This window comes from Schizophyllum commune (assembly GCF_000143185.2).
Source record: "Schizophyllum commune H4-8 unplaced genomic scaffold SCHCOscaffold_7, whole genome shotgun sequence".
NCBI classification, from domain to species: domain Eukaryota; kingdom Fungi; phylum Basidiomycota; class Agaricomycetes; order Agaricales; family Schizophyllaceae; genus Schizophyllum; species Schizophyllum commune.
In genome coordinates, this window is record NW_026089544.1 from 1,416,557 (window position 1) to 1,427,688 (window position 11,132).

General features: G+C 56.7%; 5 protein-coding genes across 5 annotated transcripts; 4 read left to right on the plus strand and 1 right to left on the minus strand.

Moving 5' to 3' along the window:
* Positions 1-110: 110 nt before the first annotated feature.
* Positions 111-851, plus strand: SCHCODRAFT_02668813 (uncharacterized protein; the record flags this gene model as incomplete). Its single annotated transcript, XM_003031288.2, has 1 exon — positions 111-851. The coding sequence occupies one exon, from the start codon at positions 111-113 to the stop codon at positions 849-851; it is 741 nt and encodes a 246-aa protein (XP_003031334.1).
* A 1,538-nt stretch (positions 852-2,389) lies between these two features.
* Positions 2,390-2,774, minus strand: SCHCODRAFT_01310496 (uncharacterized protein). Its single transcript, XM_050341423.1, has one exon. The coding sequence runs from the start codon at positions 2,648-2,650 to the stop codon at positions 2,435-2,437; it is 216 nt and encodes a 71-aa protein (XP_050199663.1). The 5' UTR covers positions 2,651-2,774; the 3' UTR covers positions 2,390-2,434.
* On the plus strand, positions 2,504-4,995 carry SCHCODRAFT_02629187 (uncharacterized protein). The gene is made up of 6 exons (XM_003031287.2): positions 2,504-2,739; positions 2,801-3,994; positions 4,045-4,104; positions 4,157-4,240; positions 4,294-4,378; positions 4,433-4,995. Exons 2-6 carry the CDS (start codon positions 2,899-2,901, stop codon positions 4,566-4,568), a joined length of 1,461 nt encoding a protein of 486 aa, XP_003031333.1. The 5' UTR covers positions 2,504-2,739; positions 2,801-2,898; the 3' UTR covers positions 4,569-4,995.
* Positions 4,996-5,113: 118 nt separating this feature from the next.
* On the plus strand, positions 5,114-8,089 carry SCHCODRAFT_02629191 (uncharacterized protein). The gene is made up of 11 exons (XM_050345516.1): positions 5,114-5,280; positions 5,327-5,422; positions 5,475-5,805; positions 5,853-6,000; positions 6,051-6,154; positions 6,205-6,753; positions 6,808-7,183; positions 7,250-7,464; positions 7,518-7,602; positions 7,652-7,757; positions 7,808-8,089. Exons 1-11 carry the CDS (start codon positions 5,156-5,158, stop codon positions 7,983-7,985), a joined length of 2,313 nt encoding a protein of 770 aa, XP_050199664.1. The 5' UTR covers positions 5,114-5,155; the 3' UTR covers positions 7,986-8,089.
* A 498-nt stretch (positions 8,090-8,587) lies between these two features.
* Positions 8,588-10,699, plus strand: SCHCODRAFT_0257427 (uncharacterized protein; the record flags this gene model as incomplete). The annotated part of the gene is made up of 9 exons (XM_003031285.1): positions 8,588-8,668; positions 8,721-8,916; positions 8,965-9,443; positions 9,471-9,515; positions 9,565-9,582; positions 9,646-9,795; positions 9,847-10,311; positions 10,365-10,523; positions 10,577-10,699. The coding sequence occupies 9 exons, from the start codon at positions 8,588-8,590 to the stop codon at positions 10,697-10,699; spliced, it is 1,716 nt and encodes a 571-aa protein (XP_003031331.1).
* Positions 10,700-11,132: the final 433 nt, after the last annotated feature.

The following is an 11,132-nucleotide window of genomic DNA, read 5'->3' on the forward strand; positions in this document are numbered from 1 at the left end:
TTCCGCTATCTTGCATATCAGCGACTTCGGTATCACACCTTCGACCACACAACGACACTCTCAAACCTCTCCTCGTACTCCCTGCGCTATATGCCTCTCAAGCAACAACTATGCTCGCGAATACCAGTCAAACTGACCCTGCTCGCCGTGTTTCGAACATCAACATCGGCTACAATTTCGCCATGTTGTACAAGCCACGGTGCGATTCTCAAGCGCCTCCCCCGTCTACTTTCTGGCAGCCTTCTGCGATTGCACCCCTCAATAGACCGCGCGGACCGTTCTCCTTGGCCTACCGCCCGAAAAGCAGCGACTTCCTTCCGATTTCGCAAGCGAGGAGCTTCGCCAACGACGACGATCTTCGCTCAACAAATACGAATGGCATTCGCTCGACCACCGCTAATGGTCCTCACTCGAACAAGACAAGTGGTGTCCGCTGGAAGATTCACGCTTTACCCGGCGCCGAGTCCATCGATGCCCCCCTCACCGATGCTCCCGTTTCGTGGCAGAACGCCTCGAGCTCATGCGCGGAGGGTTGCGAGAGGTTTATCATCGCGTCAGGGTGCGGGAAGCCAACTACGGTGGCGCAAAGCACAGGCGAAAGATTGTCGCGCGGGCTGAAGAGGAGCAGCGGGAGGGACAATCGATCGAAGCGCCGCGAAATCCGGAGAACGACTGAAGGATGTACGGGACAGAGAGCACATGGAGATGTTCATAAACTAGAGAAGCGTCGGCCCTGCCTCCCGACGACCTTGCTTGCATGTGACACGCACGCTGCGGTGGCCATAGTTCCTCCTCAAGAAATATTTGCCGACGTTCAGAGATTGATCCTGTCTTATGAAGAGGCTTCATGATACTCTGCCTTTTTTTTTTAATCCATTGGGCTCGCTCAAACTTGCTCTTCGCTTCGAGTCTTGTTACCTCAGCTTCGACCGAACTATTCGAATATTCATTCTGACCCACTGCTTATCCGTTTTCTGTTTTCGTTGCTACTGTCGGTGTGTGGAGAGTCTATACGGAGGACTCCTCCGGGCCCTTAGCTATTGAACGTAAAGATGTGGATAGTTGTATATGGGTTTCATCTACTCTTTGTAAATTCTTCCCAAAAAGGCAACCATTGTGTATGTACAAACACGGCCGGATGCTTCGCACCACCCTTATTTACCTGTTACTACATGTCCACGACAGCGAGTGTCCTACATGGCGCCGCGTGCCGAGAAATGCAACTGTTCTTCACCTCTTACCCTCATCTGCCTCCTCTTTTTCGCGACACGAGGGACGAGCATGGTTCTGGGTTGAATCGCCGTCTCGCACGTTACTGACGAGACTAGGTGGTGCGGCAACGGTAATGGGCCCAACACGACTCTACTCTTCTGAGAACCACTTAGATCTGCGTCCCGCTCGCAGGACCCCGGCGGCATCACGTGGGGCACGTGGGGCGCGCCCACAGCCGCCCACATGCGCGCGGACCGGCCAACAGAGCACTGTAGCAGGCAGCAGGTCCTGTCCCAGGACTCAGGAGAAGGGCCTGATTGAAATGCGTGCAGGTCAGAGCGTTATCGAGTGAGAGAGAGAGGAAGAGGAGGGCGGGCAAACGAAATATGGCTGCAGGAGTCTCGAGCCGATGGAAGCAGAGCGCAGAGGTCGACGCGCTCGTCACCTGCGTGACCGTCGCCGCGATTCCTTCGGACGCGGCGACGTCACTCGGCTACTGCCAGTCCACAGCGCCTGCTTCGCTTGATTTGTTGATCGACTTTTTACTGCATAAATTCCCTAATAGAGATCGTCACCATGTTCGGAGACGAGAGAAACAAGGACAACCGTCATATGTTTGGACTTATTTGTGAAATAGGTTCCGCCAAAAGGCACCTGAGTAAGACCTTGCAAGCAAGGTAACTCACGTGCACTTTATGGCCAACACGTGTGGCATTGTTTCCTAAATGGGTAGTAAAGTGATCGGACGTTGGACTAGCCAGGATTGCCACGGATTGGGGCGCTACCGTGGCGTTGGCGCTGGAGTTCGATGGCAATACTGGGTAATTACGCACAAGCGATTGCGACGTACTTATGTGGGCCATTCGAGGTTCATACCCAGGAAGAATCAAGCAGCCCAGGGCGGAGGAAGACTTCTTGGGCGCCAGAATCCTCAACTCGGAATGCACTTTGCCGCCCACGGGGCATGTCGCGTACAATTGTCGAAGTAAAAGTCAGAGTGAAGCAAAGCAGTAGTCCGCTGGTTTTGATAGCTGATTGAGCGTGACGATGCCACCTCGAGCATCACCAGTGGTGGTCCTCAAAGTTCGCAAGCAAGTTCTACTCTTCTGGAGCGTGACTCGGATCATAGTACGCAGGGGAAACAGAGAGACCTGCAACGTCCATTTCGGTCTACTTTGACATGAGTACCCATCTTGAGAGCAGGTGACGAAGCCCATTGAGTTCAAGACATCGTTGCTATGACAATCCGAGGTTGCGCCCGTTCTGTTCTAGCGCAAACTCCTCGGTCTTCCTGAACTGTCATCAGCACAGTTTCTGGACCTCTTGGGACTTCATCTATACGCGCCAGGTCGCGAATTCCGCATTGTAAATCAGGGACGGAGTCAAGTTGAAGTGAAGCAAGTTTTTCGATTTTCGATTCGCTCTTTTTGGCAATCATTATTCTTGTCCGGAGCCATCACCTTCGAGCAATATTCCCCGCCGTCAGGCCTCCCTTTTCGCTTTCCCTAACCTACACCAACTTTGATAGTGCGCAAATATACTTCTCCTACGTTTCGCGGCCTTTCTGACCCTCCGACGATCATTACAGCCTCGGCAACGACCGCCACGACATCGCCACCAGCGACGCCTAATTCATTCCTTACCGCCGACGCTCTTTTATTCAGAACCACTAGAACCACCACGACAATGACCGACCTCACCGTACTCGTCTCGCCGATGCCGCTCCCGACGCCCAGCGCGCCCGCTCCGAGCTCCCCCTTCATCACCGCGCTCAAGCGCCGCAGCCTTGGCCTTGGCCTTGGGCGCTTCGGCAAGAGCGCAGCGGAGCTTGGGAAGCACCACCAGGAGAGCAGTCAACATCACCACAGCGCGCGCGGCTCGAAGAGCGCGGTTGACCTCGGGCTGGATGACGCAGCGACGGAGAAGGCCGCGGGCACCCTTGACGGGCTTGAGGAACGCGGGCGCATCGACAGCCGCCGGTGCAGCGGGAAGGGCATCATGGTCACACTCGAGCGCGAGCTCGACTCGGAGGAGGATACCGATGCGGACGCGGACGAGAAGCCGGCGATGCGCGGGCGTACGTCCTCCGCATCGACCAAGCCGGACACCTCGCCGCGCACGCCGAGCGCCAGCCCGAAGAACAAGAAGGCGCTGCGCCTCTCCTCGCCGCTGCCCTCGCCGTCGTCCACGAAGCCTAAGGACCCGCTCATGTATCCGAAGGCGCGGCCTCATCCGAAGAAGATCCCTTCCTACGACCCCGGGTTGCTGTCGCCCCCGCCGCCGGGCTTCCGCCCTCGCCATCGTCCCACGCGCAGTCGCAGTGCGCCGCCAGTCGGCGAGGCGCCGCAAAGCCCGCGCCCTGGCGATGCGATCAATCCTGCTGCCATCGGCCACGGCGCACGTCAGGCGCGCACGCGCATGGCGACCGTACCTGCTCCTGCCCCTTGCGACTTTGATGCGTACATGCGCGGCGAGACGCAGAACTACACGCCTGCGCGGCGCAACGACGCAGACGACGACGATGATACGCCGAGCCGCTACGCCAAGATTAGCAATGAGCGCGGGCTCACGGAATACGAGAAGAAGCGCGCATTCGCAGAGTGGGAACGCAAGCAGGCAAAACGGCGTACGGGCGAAGTCAGGCAGATCGAGATACCCGACCTCCCGAGCATCGAGTCGACCATGTCGTCGCCCTTAGACGGTGCACGGAATCGTTGGCGCGCGGCGACCGAGTTCGAGATCCCCTATCCGCGCTCTCCAGATATGGATGACGACACGGAATGTAGGTTACTTGGCTATTGTTGACTGCTCGGGTACTGACGGTGGTCGCAGCCTGCCGCTCAATAGCGTTCTCTGACACGACCTTCAACCGCAGTCCGTTTGGGCCTGGGGGTGCGTATAGCATGTCAAGTGCGACGAGGCAGTACGGCTGACAGTGATGCAGGTGCATTAGGACCCCGTTTAATGCAGCGCAGGAGTCTGACAACGCCGTGCGCGGGCGAGCTTGTCCGTCCCGAACCGCCCCTTCGTATGTGCTTGTTCTATGGTCTATCGCTGCAATCGCTTACCGTTCGCTTTCAGTTCGTCCGTCACCCTTCTGGCGCCATACCCCGCGATCAGGCGTGACGCCCTTGTCATATTCGCCTGCTAGTGCACTGGTCAGGAGGTTAGTTGAATCGGACAGCTTGCTGAACGTGGCAGGATACTGACGCTTACGTAGATCTGCCTTCGTCGCCGCTGGTCTCGATCTCGCGCCAGGTACGAAGGGCGACCTTCGCGCCCTCTGCGTCGATGCGCGGGTTCGCGAGAAGAACCTCGTCGCGCCGCCCACGGGTATCGAGGGCGTCGGTGTATAGCAGCAGGTGTCATCGTGCAAAGTCTCTCGTCATGACGCGTCGCGAATTCCCCACGCGCCGAGAGCACGGCCCTCCCCTGCTACTTTATGTCCAGCAGGAGGTCATTCACATCATCGCGCCTAGGAGATCATAGTGCTCCCCTTGTAGCGGTCTCTCCTTCTCGCGCAGGATGTCTTATTCATCAGTTAGTACGCTGGAACACCGGAACACTGGGCGTGTCTGGTTAACGATGCAGACGGTCAAGTTGTCTTTACATACATTCGGTTTTGGGTTGGAGCAGGACACCCGCACATGGTCATGGGCGCATGACAAGCATAGATTTTCTTTCAGGTTACCCTACGCTGCTCTGCTTGTATAGTACGAGTACTTATACCACCGCATGACCTTCACTGAGGGAGAATAACACATGCTATAATTATTGGAAGCAGTTTGCGTGGTGGGCATAGCTGAGTAGGATGAAATTAGAGAGAACAATGAATTCGGGAGAACAAAGCGATGTCCAAGCGCAAGTTGAGATTCCTCTTTTGTACTTGCTTTTGTTCATCACCGACGCGGTCGTGCTCGACGCGTCTTGTCTTGGGAAAATAATGGCGTCCCTCTACGCGTCGTACGCGGATATTCTATCTGTATGCCAGGAGAATACGGATCCAGAGGAGGTGCTCGACCCTGAGACTGGGTTCGCGTCGCGTCTTCGAACATTATGCGACGACAAGTGCGTGCTCAACTACGCAAAGAGGATCCCTCTGACCTCTTGAAAGATTACAAGAGTACGAAGAGCATGGTGCTGACCCTCATACACTTGAGCTGCTCAGGCTGGAAAGGAATACATGGGCACTACTGCAACTACTGACGGCGTGCGTCCACCGATCAGCTCCCCCGCCTCCCCACTAATTCTTGCACCCCCAGAGAGCGTCGCATCATTGAAGATAACCCCCCGCGCACCTCGGCCGCTGCCCTGCTTGCAGAGAACCCCTACACGCCGACGGTGACCGTGGTCAATGCCATCCTCACTTCTTCCCCCATGCTCCGCGAGCTTGTTGTTATTCGCGAGTGGGTGCAGGACTTTGCGCCACCACCACCGAGGGTAGAGCCGACGACGGGATACTTGAAGGGGACGAAGAACGCGTTGGCGCAAGCGGCGAGGATGGGCGCGGCACCACCAGAGTGGCGCGTGCAGACGCTGGACCCGGACGCGACACATCATGGGGATGAGAAGACGTTGGATCCAGATGACATGGTACGTGGCTATGATCATGGCCTGAACTTGAATCCGACAGGCCGCAGAATTACGAAAAGGCACTTGCGCAAGCGCTCTACCGGTATATTCGCGCAGGGCGAACACGAGAAGGCGCGGACCTGTGTAGGGACACCTTCAACCCATGGCGCGCAGCTTGCATCAACGGCTCCATCTTGTTCGAATGGCCTGCTCTGTGTATGCTCAGACTCCCTCGTTCATATCTCGTACTAAAGTGCTCGTTGTAGCGATTGATCCTGAAGAAGCACAGGAAGACGTCGAGAAAGACATATTGCAAGGCAATAGGAACCGTCGACTGTGGAAGAGGACATGCACACGCGCCGCTCTCAGCGTGAGTTCTTTTCTGGTCTACCTTCATCCTTTTACAACCCTTGATTGCAGACTAGAATCGCAGACTACGATCGAATCGTCTTCGCCGCACTCGCCCCATCACCACAAACCTCCGGCGTCCTCAAAATGGCCTGCCGAACCTGGGAAGACCACCTCTGGACACAGGTTGCCATCGTCTTTGAGGAGAAAATAAGCACCGAGCTCAATCGGCTCGGTGGCGGCTTCTGGGAAGGTGGTTTGCTCGCGGCCGAAGAAGGCGTCCACATCCCCACACCGGAGGAAGAAGACCAGGAAGAGCTAGAATGGGAGCGCGAGATGGCCCTCGCGCTCAAAAGCCTGGAGACAGTGAAGGTCGAGGAGGGCCCGGATGCGCAGCACCCATTCTACTTCTCGCAGCTGAAGGTCATTCAGGGAAGAACAAAAGAGTTAGTTGAGTTGTTTGCAGCGGAGTTGCAGCAGCCAGGGATGCGGATGATGGCTGAGTACAAGGTGGTCTGCCGGTTCTTCACGCATCTATGCCTTTTCTTGTCGTTGTTGGACGAGCCTGTACCACCCCTAGCCGCGCAGGCGATATACGAGTCGTACTTGCAGCTGTTGGAGGTCAGTGATTTTTTTGGCTTCGACGGGTATCGTGTACTACCTACGCATTTGCAGGACGCTGGCGAGCGCGACTTGATTGCCCTGTACGCAAGCGTGCTCGGCGACAACGCCGTCGAGCGCTACGCCATGTTCTTGGTCTCGCTCGAGTTGTCGTCCGACCGCCAGGAGCGCCGCGCTGCCCTGCATCGCGCGCAGGAGCATGGCCTCGACATCGCACGTGTGGCGATTGCGACGGCGGAGCAGACTATAGGGCGCGCTCTCGAGCTGCTGCCTTCCCTGCGTGGCCCGTTGCCACCATTGAATGCGCCTCAACCTCCGCCATCCGACGAGGAGCTGCTCCTGGCGCGGTCAATCGAGTGGACGACGTTCATGGACGCGACGTTCCCAAGCGCGTTAGAGCATGCTAACCTCATTCTGCGCCGCTTCCTAGGTATGTGATTGCCTGAGCTTAGGCTATTTCTGTCAACAGCTTCTGATCAAAACCGTGTCCCAACAGCCAGCGGTCGCATTACCCTCGCGCGCTCACTGATGGAGCAACTGCCCGTGGAACTCGCCAACATCCGCACGCCAGAAGAGCGCGCAACGGAGTACATGCACTACATGCGCTTCCTGAAGCTTTGGGATCTGCTCGAACGATGCGCAGCCGCTGCCGCGCTGGAGACTCCGGACATGGGTCGGGATGCACGAAAGGCATGGTTGACTGACTACAAGGTACAACATCTCCAGATGATATGCTTACACGATGCTAATTGCTTCTCGCGTAGGCGCTTCTGGATCAGGCCTGGGACGAGCTCATTCATCTACTGGCTGTCATGGAGTGGTTGGTTGTGAGTATCGATGCACCTGGTGGTGAGTGAAGTTAGTATCTCTGCGACAATGTCATTGAAATGCCACATAGGCGACGCACGCCGCCGCGAGCTCATCCGCATCCGCCAAATTTACATCCCCGACCTTGTAACCCGGATCCACACCCTCATGCTTTCTTCGAGACAGCATATCCCTGGGTGCGCTTTATCCCATGCTTTTAGGTACTTAAGCTGAACAAGCCCCGCAGAAACCTCAAGCGCGCCTTGTCCCTCGCGAACATCGTCGCGGACTCACGCTACAGGGTGTACGACGACTTTGTGAACGAGGAAGGTCGGAGGCTGTCCGACTACCTGAAGATGGTGCGCGATGCGGCCATTGCGGGGCTGGAGAACGGCGGGTCAGACCCATTTAGGGTGGTTATGTGATGTTCACAGGCTGGTGTGGAAAATACATGATGTACTTTGAGTCAATATCTGCGCTCGGTCTGCGCAGGCTATGACACTGACAAGGATGGCCCGCACGGCGCGCCTAACATCGCAACAGCGGACAACAAACTGTGCTTAGCACAAGGTGCGCAGTTGCTTTGGTTTCACCCTTCTCATATCCTACAACCGACGTCGGCTTCTGGCAATGGGAATATTCTGCCTGCGCGACCTCGTGACTCTCGACGTCCGGAATGTCTACACCCGGAGGTGACGGCAACAGTATGCGCCTCTGCCCACCTTCTCCGCGCCTTGCGCCGGGCGATGACCAGAATTTAGAAGAGGTGAGTGCCGGGCAAGGCTCGCCGGACGCTATTCTGCCATCCTATTTCCTAATACACGGGTTCCGCTGCCTCGAGATGCCTGCTGCGTAAAATTTATCTTTGGCCCTTGGCGTAGCCGAGGCTGTACAACCTTCGCAGCACATTCGACAGCCCTGGCGGGTGACCTCCGCGGGACTCCAGTGGTTGACGAAGAGAATATATAGGCGGAGGCGCAGGGTATTCGTGATTAGCGCTCGACTTACCTTTCGCCGCTAAGAGACTATGGCGCCGACGGTGGGTTTGTTCGCTGCTGCCATCGTTGCTGGACAAGTGCTCGGTGCACTCGGAGCGTCCTCGAGCACAGTATGTGTTTCTGCTCTAGGACACGAGTGCTCCAGCTGACCAGTCATTTCAGCGCAACTCGACGATAGACTGGTTTTCTTGTGGCCAGTTCGACCCTCAGCTCAGCGCTGGCGACGCCCAGAACATTACATGTGGCTACTATGAAGTACCCCTTGACTACGCCGACGACTCCGTGGGCACTGCGAAGTTGGCCGTGGTCAAATACCCTGCAACGGGGGAACGTTTCGGTACCCTCTTCGTCAATCCTGGTTTGTCTTCATCGTTCGAGCTGAGGTTCATTTGCTTATGCCATTCAGGTGGCCCGGGAGGCTCCGGCGTCGCGTACGTATTTGCATATGGGGCGAACCTCAGTGCCATCACGGGTGGCAACTACGATATCGTCTCTTGGGATCCGCGAGGGTCCGACGGATTTACGGAGCCTGGCCCGCCTGCTTGCTTCGACAGCGCCGCCGACTACTACGCGTACTACAACGGCACCCTCCAGGTGACTGGGATCGAGATCAAGGGCAATCTCAGCGACGATGGCCAAGTCGCTGACTTTTACTCGCACGTCGACGAAATGGAGGCCAAGCTCATAGGCGAAGGGCAGCTTTGCGCCGCCAACAAGAACGGAGACAAACTTCAATACATTGGAACGGCGGCCACAGCTCGTGACATCGTATCTCTCGCGGACTACTTCGAGCCCGGCGTGCAAGAGATCAATTACTGGGGCATCTCGTACGGGACGATGCTGGGAATCACCTTCGTCAACAGTAAGGTTCTCAAGTCCCCGTTCGTGTGCGTCCAGCTTACCATACTCCAGTGTTTCCCGAACGCGTTGGACGTGTCGTCCTGGATGGCTGCATGGGTATGTCTCTTCGCCTACACTCTAGAAGACACCGTACTAACCTCTGCAGACCCTGTTCTGTACATGGGTAAGCCGAGCACCGATGTCAGTTACTCCCATTGTTGCGCGCAGCGTATCTGAACTTTTGTAGTATTACCCCAACGGCCTGGCATCGAGCGAGGCGACCTTCGCTGGTTTCGCCGCCGGCTGTGCCATGGCCGGAAAGGCAGGTTGCCCGCTTGTGCAGAGCGACAACGACACGGCGGCGGATGTCGAGAAGCACTTCCATGACCTGCTTGACGTAGGCCCTTCACTTATTGACTAGCACGCCTCAGCTCATTCTACCTCATAGCTCGCTCATAACCTGACCGTCTCTGGCGCCGACATGAGCGCGGTGCCTACGTCCGCCGAAGCTCGCGCCGACCTCTACAGCATCATGTGGTTCACCCAACTATGGCACTCGGCTGCCAGCCTCATTAACGACTGGGGTACCGCGCTCGAGGCGCTCGCTGCCAACCAGAGCGTCCCAGCCGAGATTGCCGCAGAGCTCTCGGTATTCAAGACAAACTTCAGCGCGGTACCCTCGTATGCGGAGCAGGCGATCTACTGCAGCGACGTCGTCGATGCGGGCAACATGACGATGCGCGGCGGCTTTGATACCATCGTGTCGACGTCGGAGAACGTGTCGCCTTTGTTCGGGCCGCGGTGGGGTGATGCTGGCAATGCGTGCTTTGCCTGGCCAGCGCGTGCGGTCGAGCGCTATACGGGTCCTTGGGATAAGAAACTCAAGAACAAGATTCTCATCATTGGGAACACGGTAAGTCGGTCAATTCTGACACACGATGGCGATTGACATATATCACGCTGCAGGCCGACCCGATCACTCCTTTCGAGAACGCGCAGCTCATGACCCAGTTGCTCGGCGACAGCGCTGTTCTTGTGAAGCAGGATGGGTTCGGACATACGTCGCTGGGGGAGATGTCGCTCTGCACGTACGGACTCATCAACACGTACCTCACGAATGGCTCCGTAAGTGGTCTTTATAGCTCATTATCAGGCATATCTGACGCGACATCCTTCAGCTACCAGAAAACAATGACACAGTATGCGAAATCGACGCCAGCGTCGTCCTTTTCCCCAACTCGACCGTGACGCAGGCCGACATAGCAACGTTACAGAGCATGATCGCTGCTGTGGATGTCTAGGTTGTCCTTCATGCGATATAAATTCGGAGCTCGCGCTTGTAATCGGATTATACATTGCTTCATACATGGCTATGAAAGTTCAGACGTGTATCTTCATAGGACCCACACCCCCTCTAGCTCAGTCCCGAAGCGTATACTGCCGCTCCATCCGCCCAGTCGCTGTGTGTTTGACCTCCACCTCGTCCGCCGTGCCATTCCGCTCGCATGGCGTCACCCGGTACCGGTGGCAAAGCTTCGTCTTCAAGATCCATAAGAACCCATGGTGCGCCCTACCCGGCCACTTCAACTGGTCCGGCTCACCCTCCCTGATGACTAGTTCCTTAAGCCGTGTCCCCTTCGCCGCGACCGCACCGCACGCCTGGGTATTGTTGATTCCGCATAGCGCTTCAGCCGTGTGTGTATTGAGACCATATCTTCTGGATACTGCTCCTCC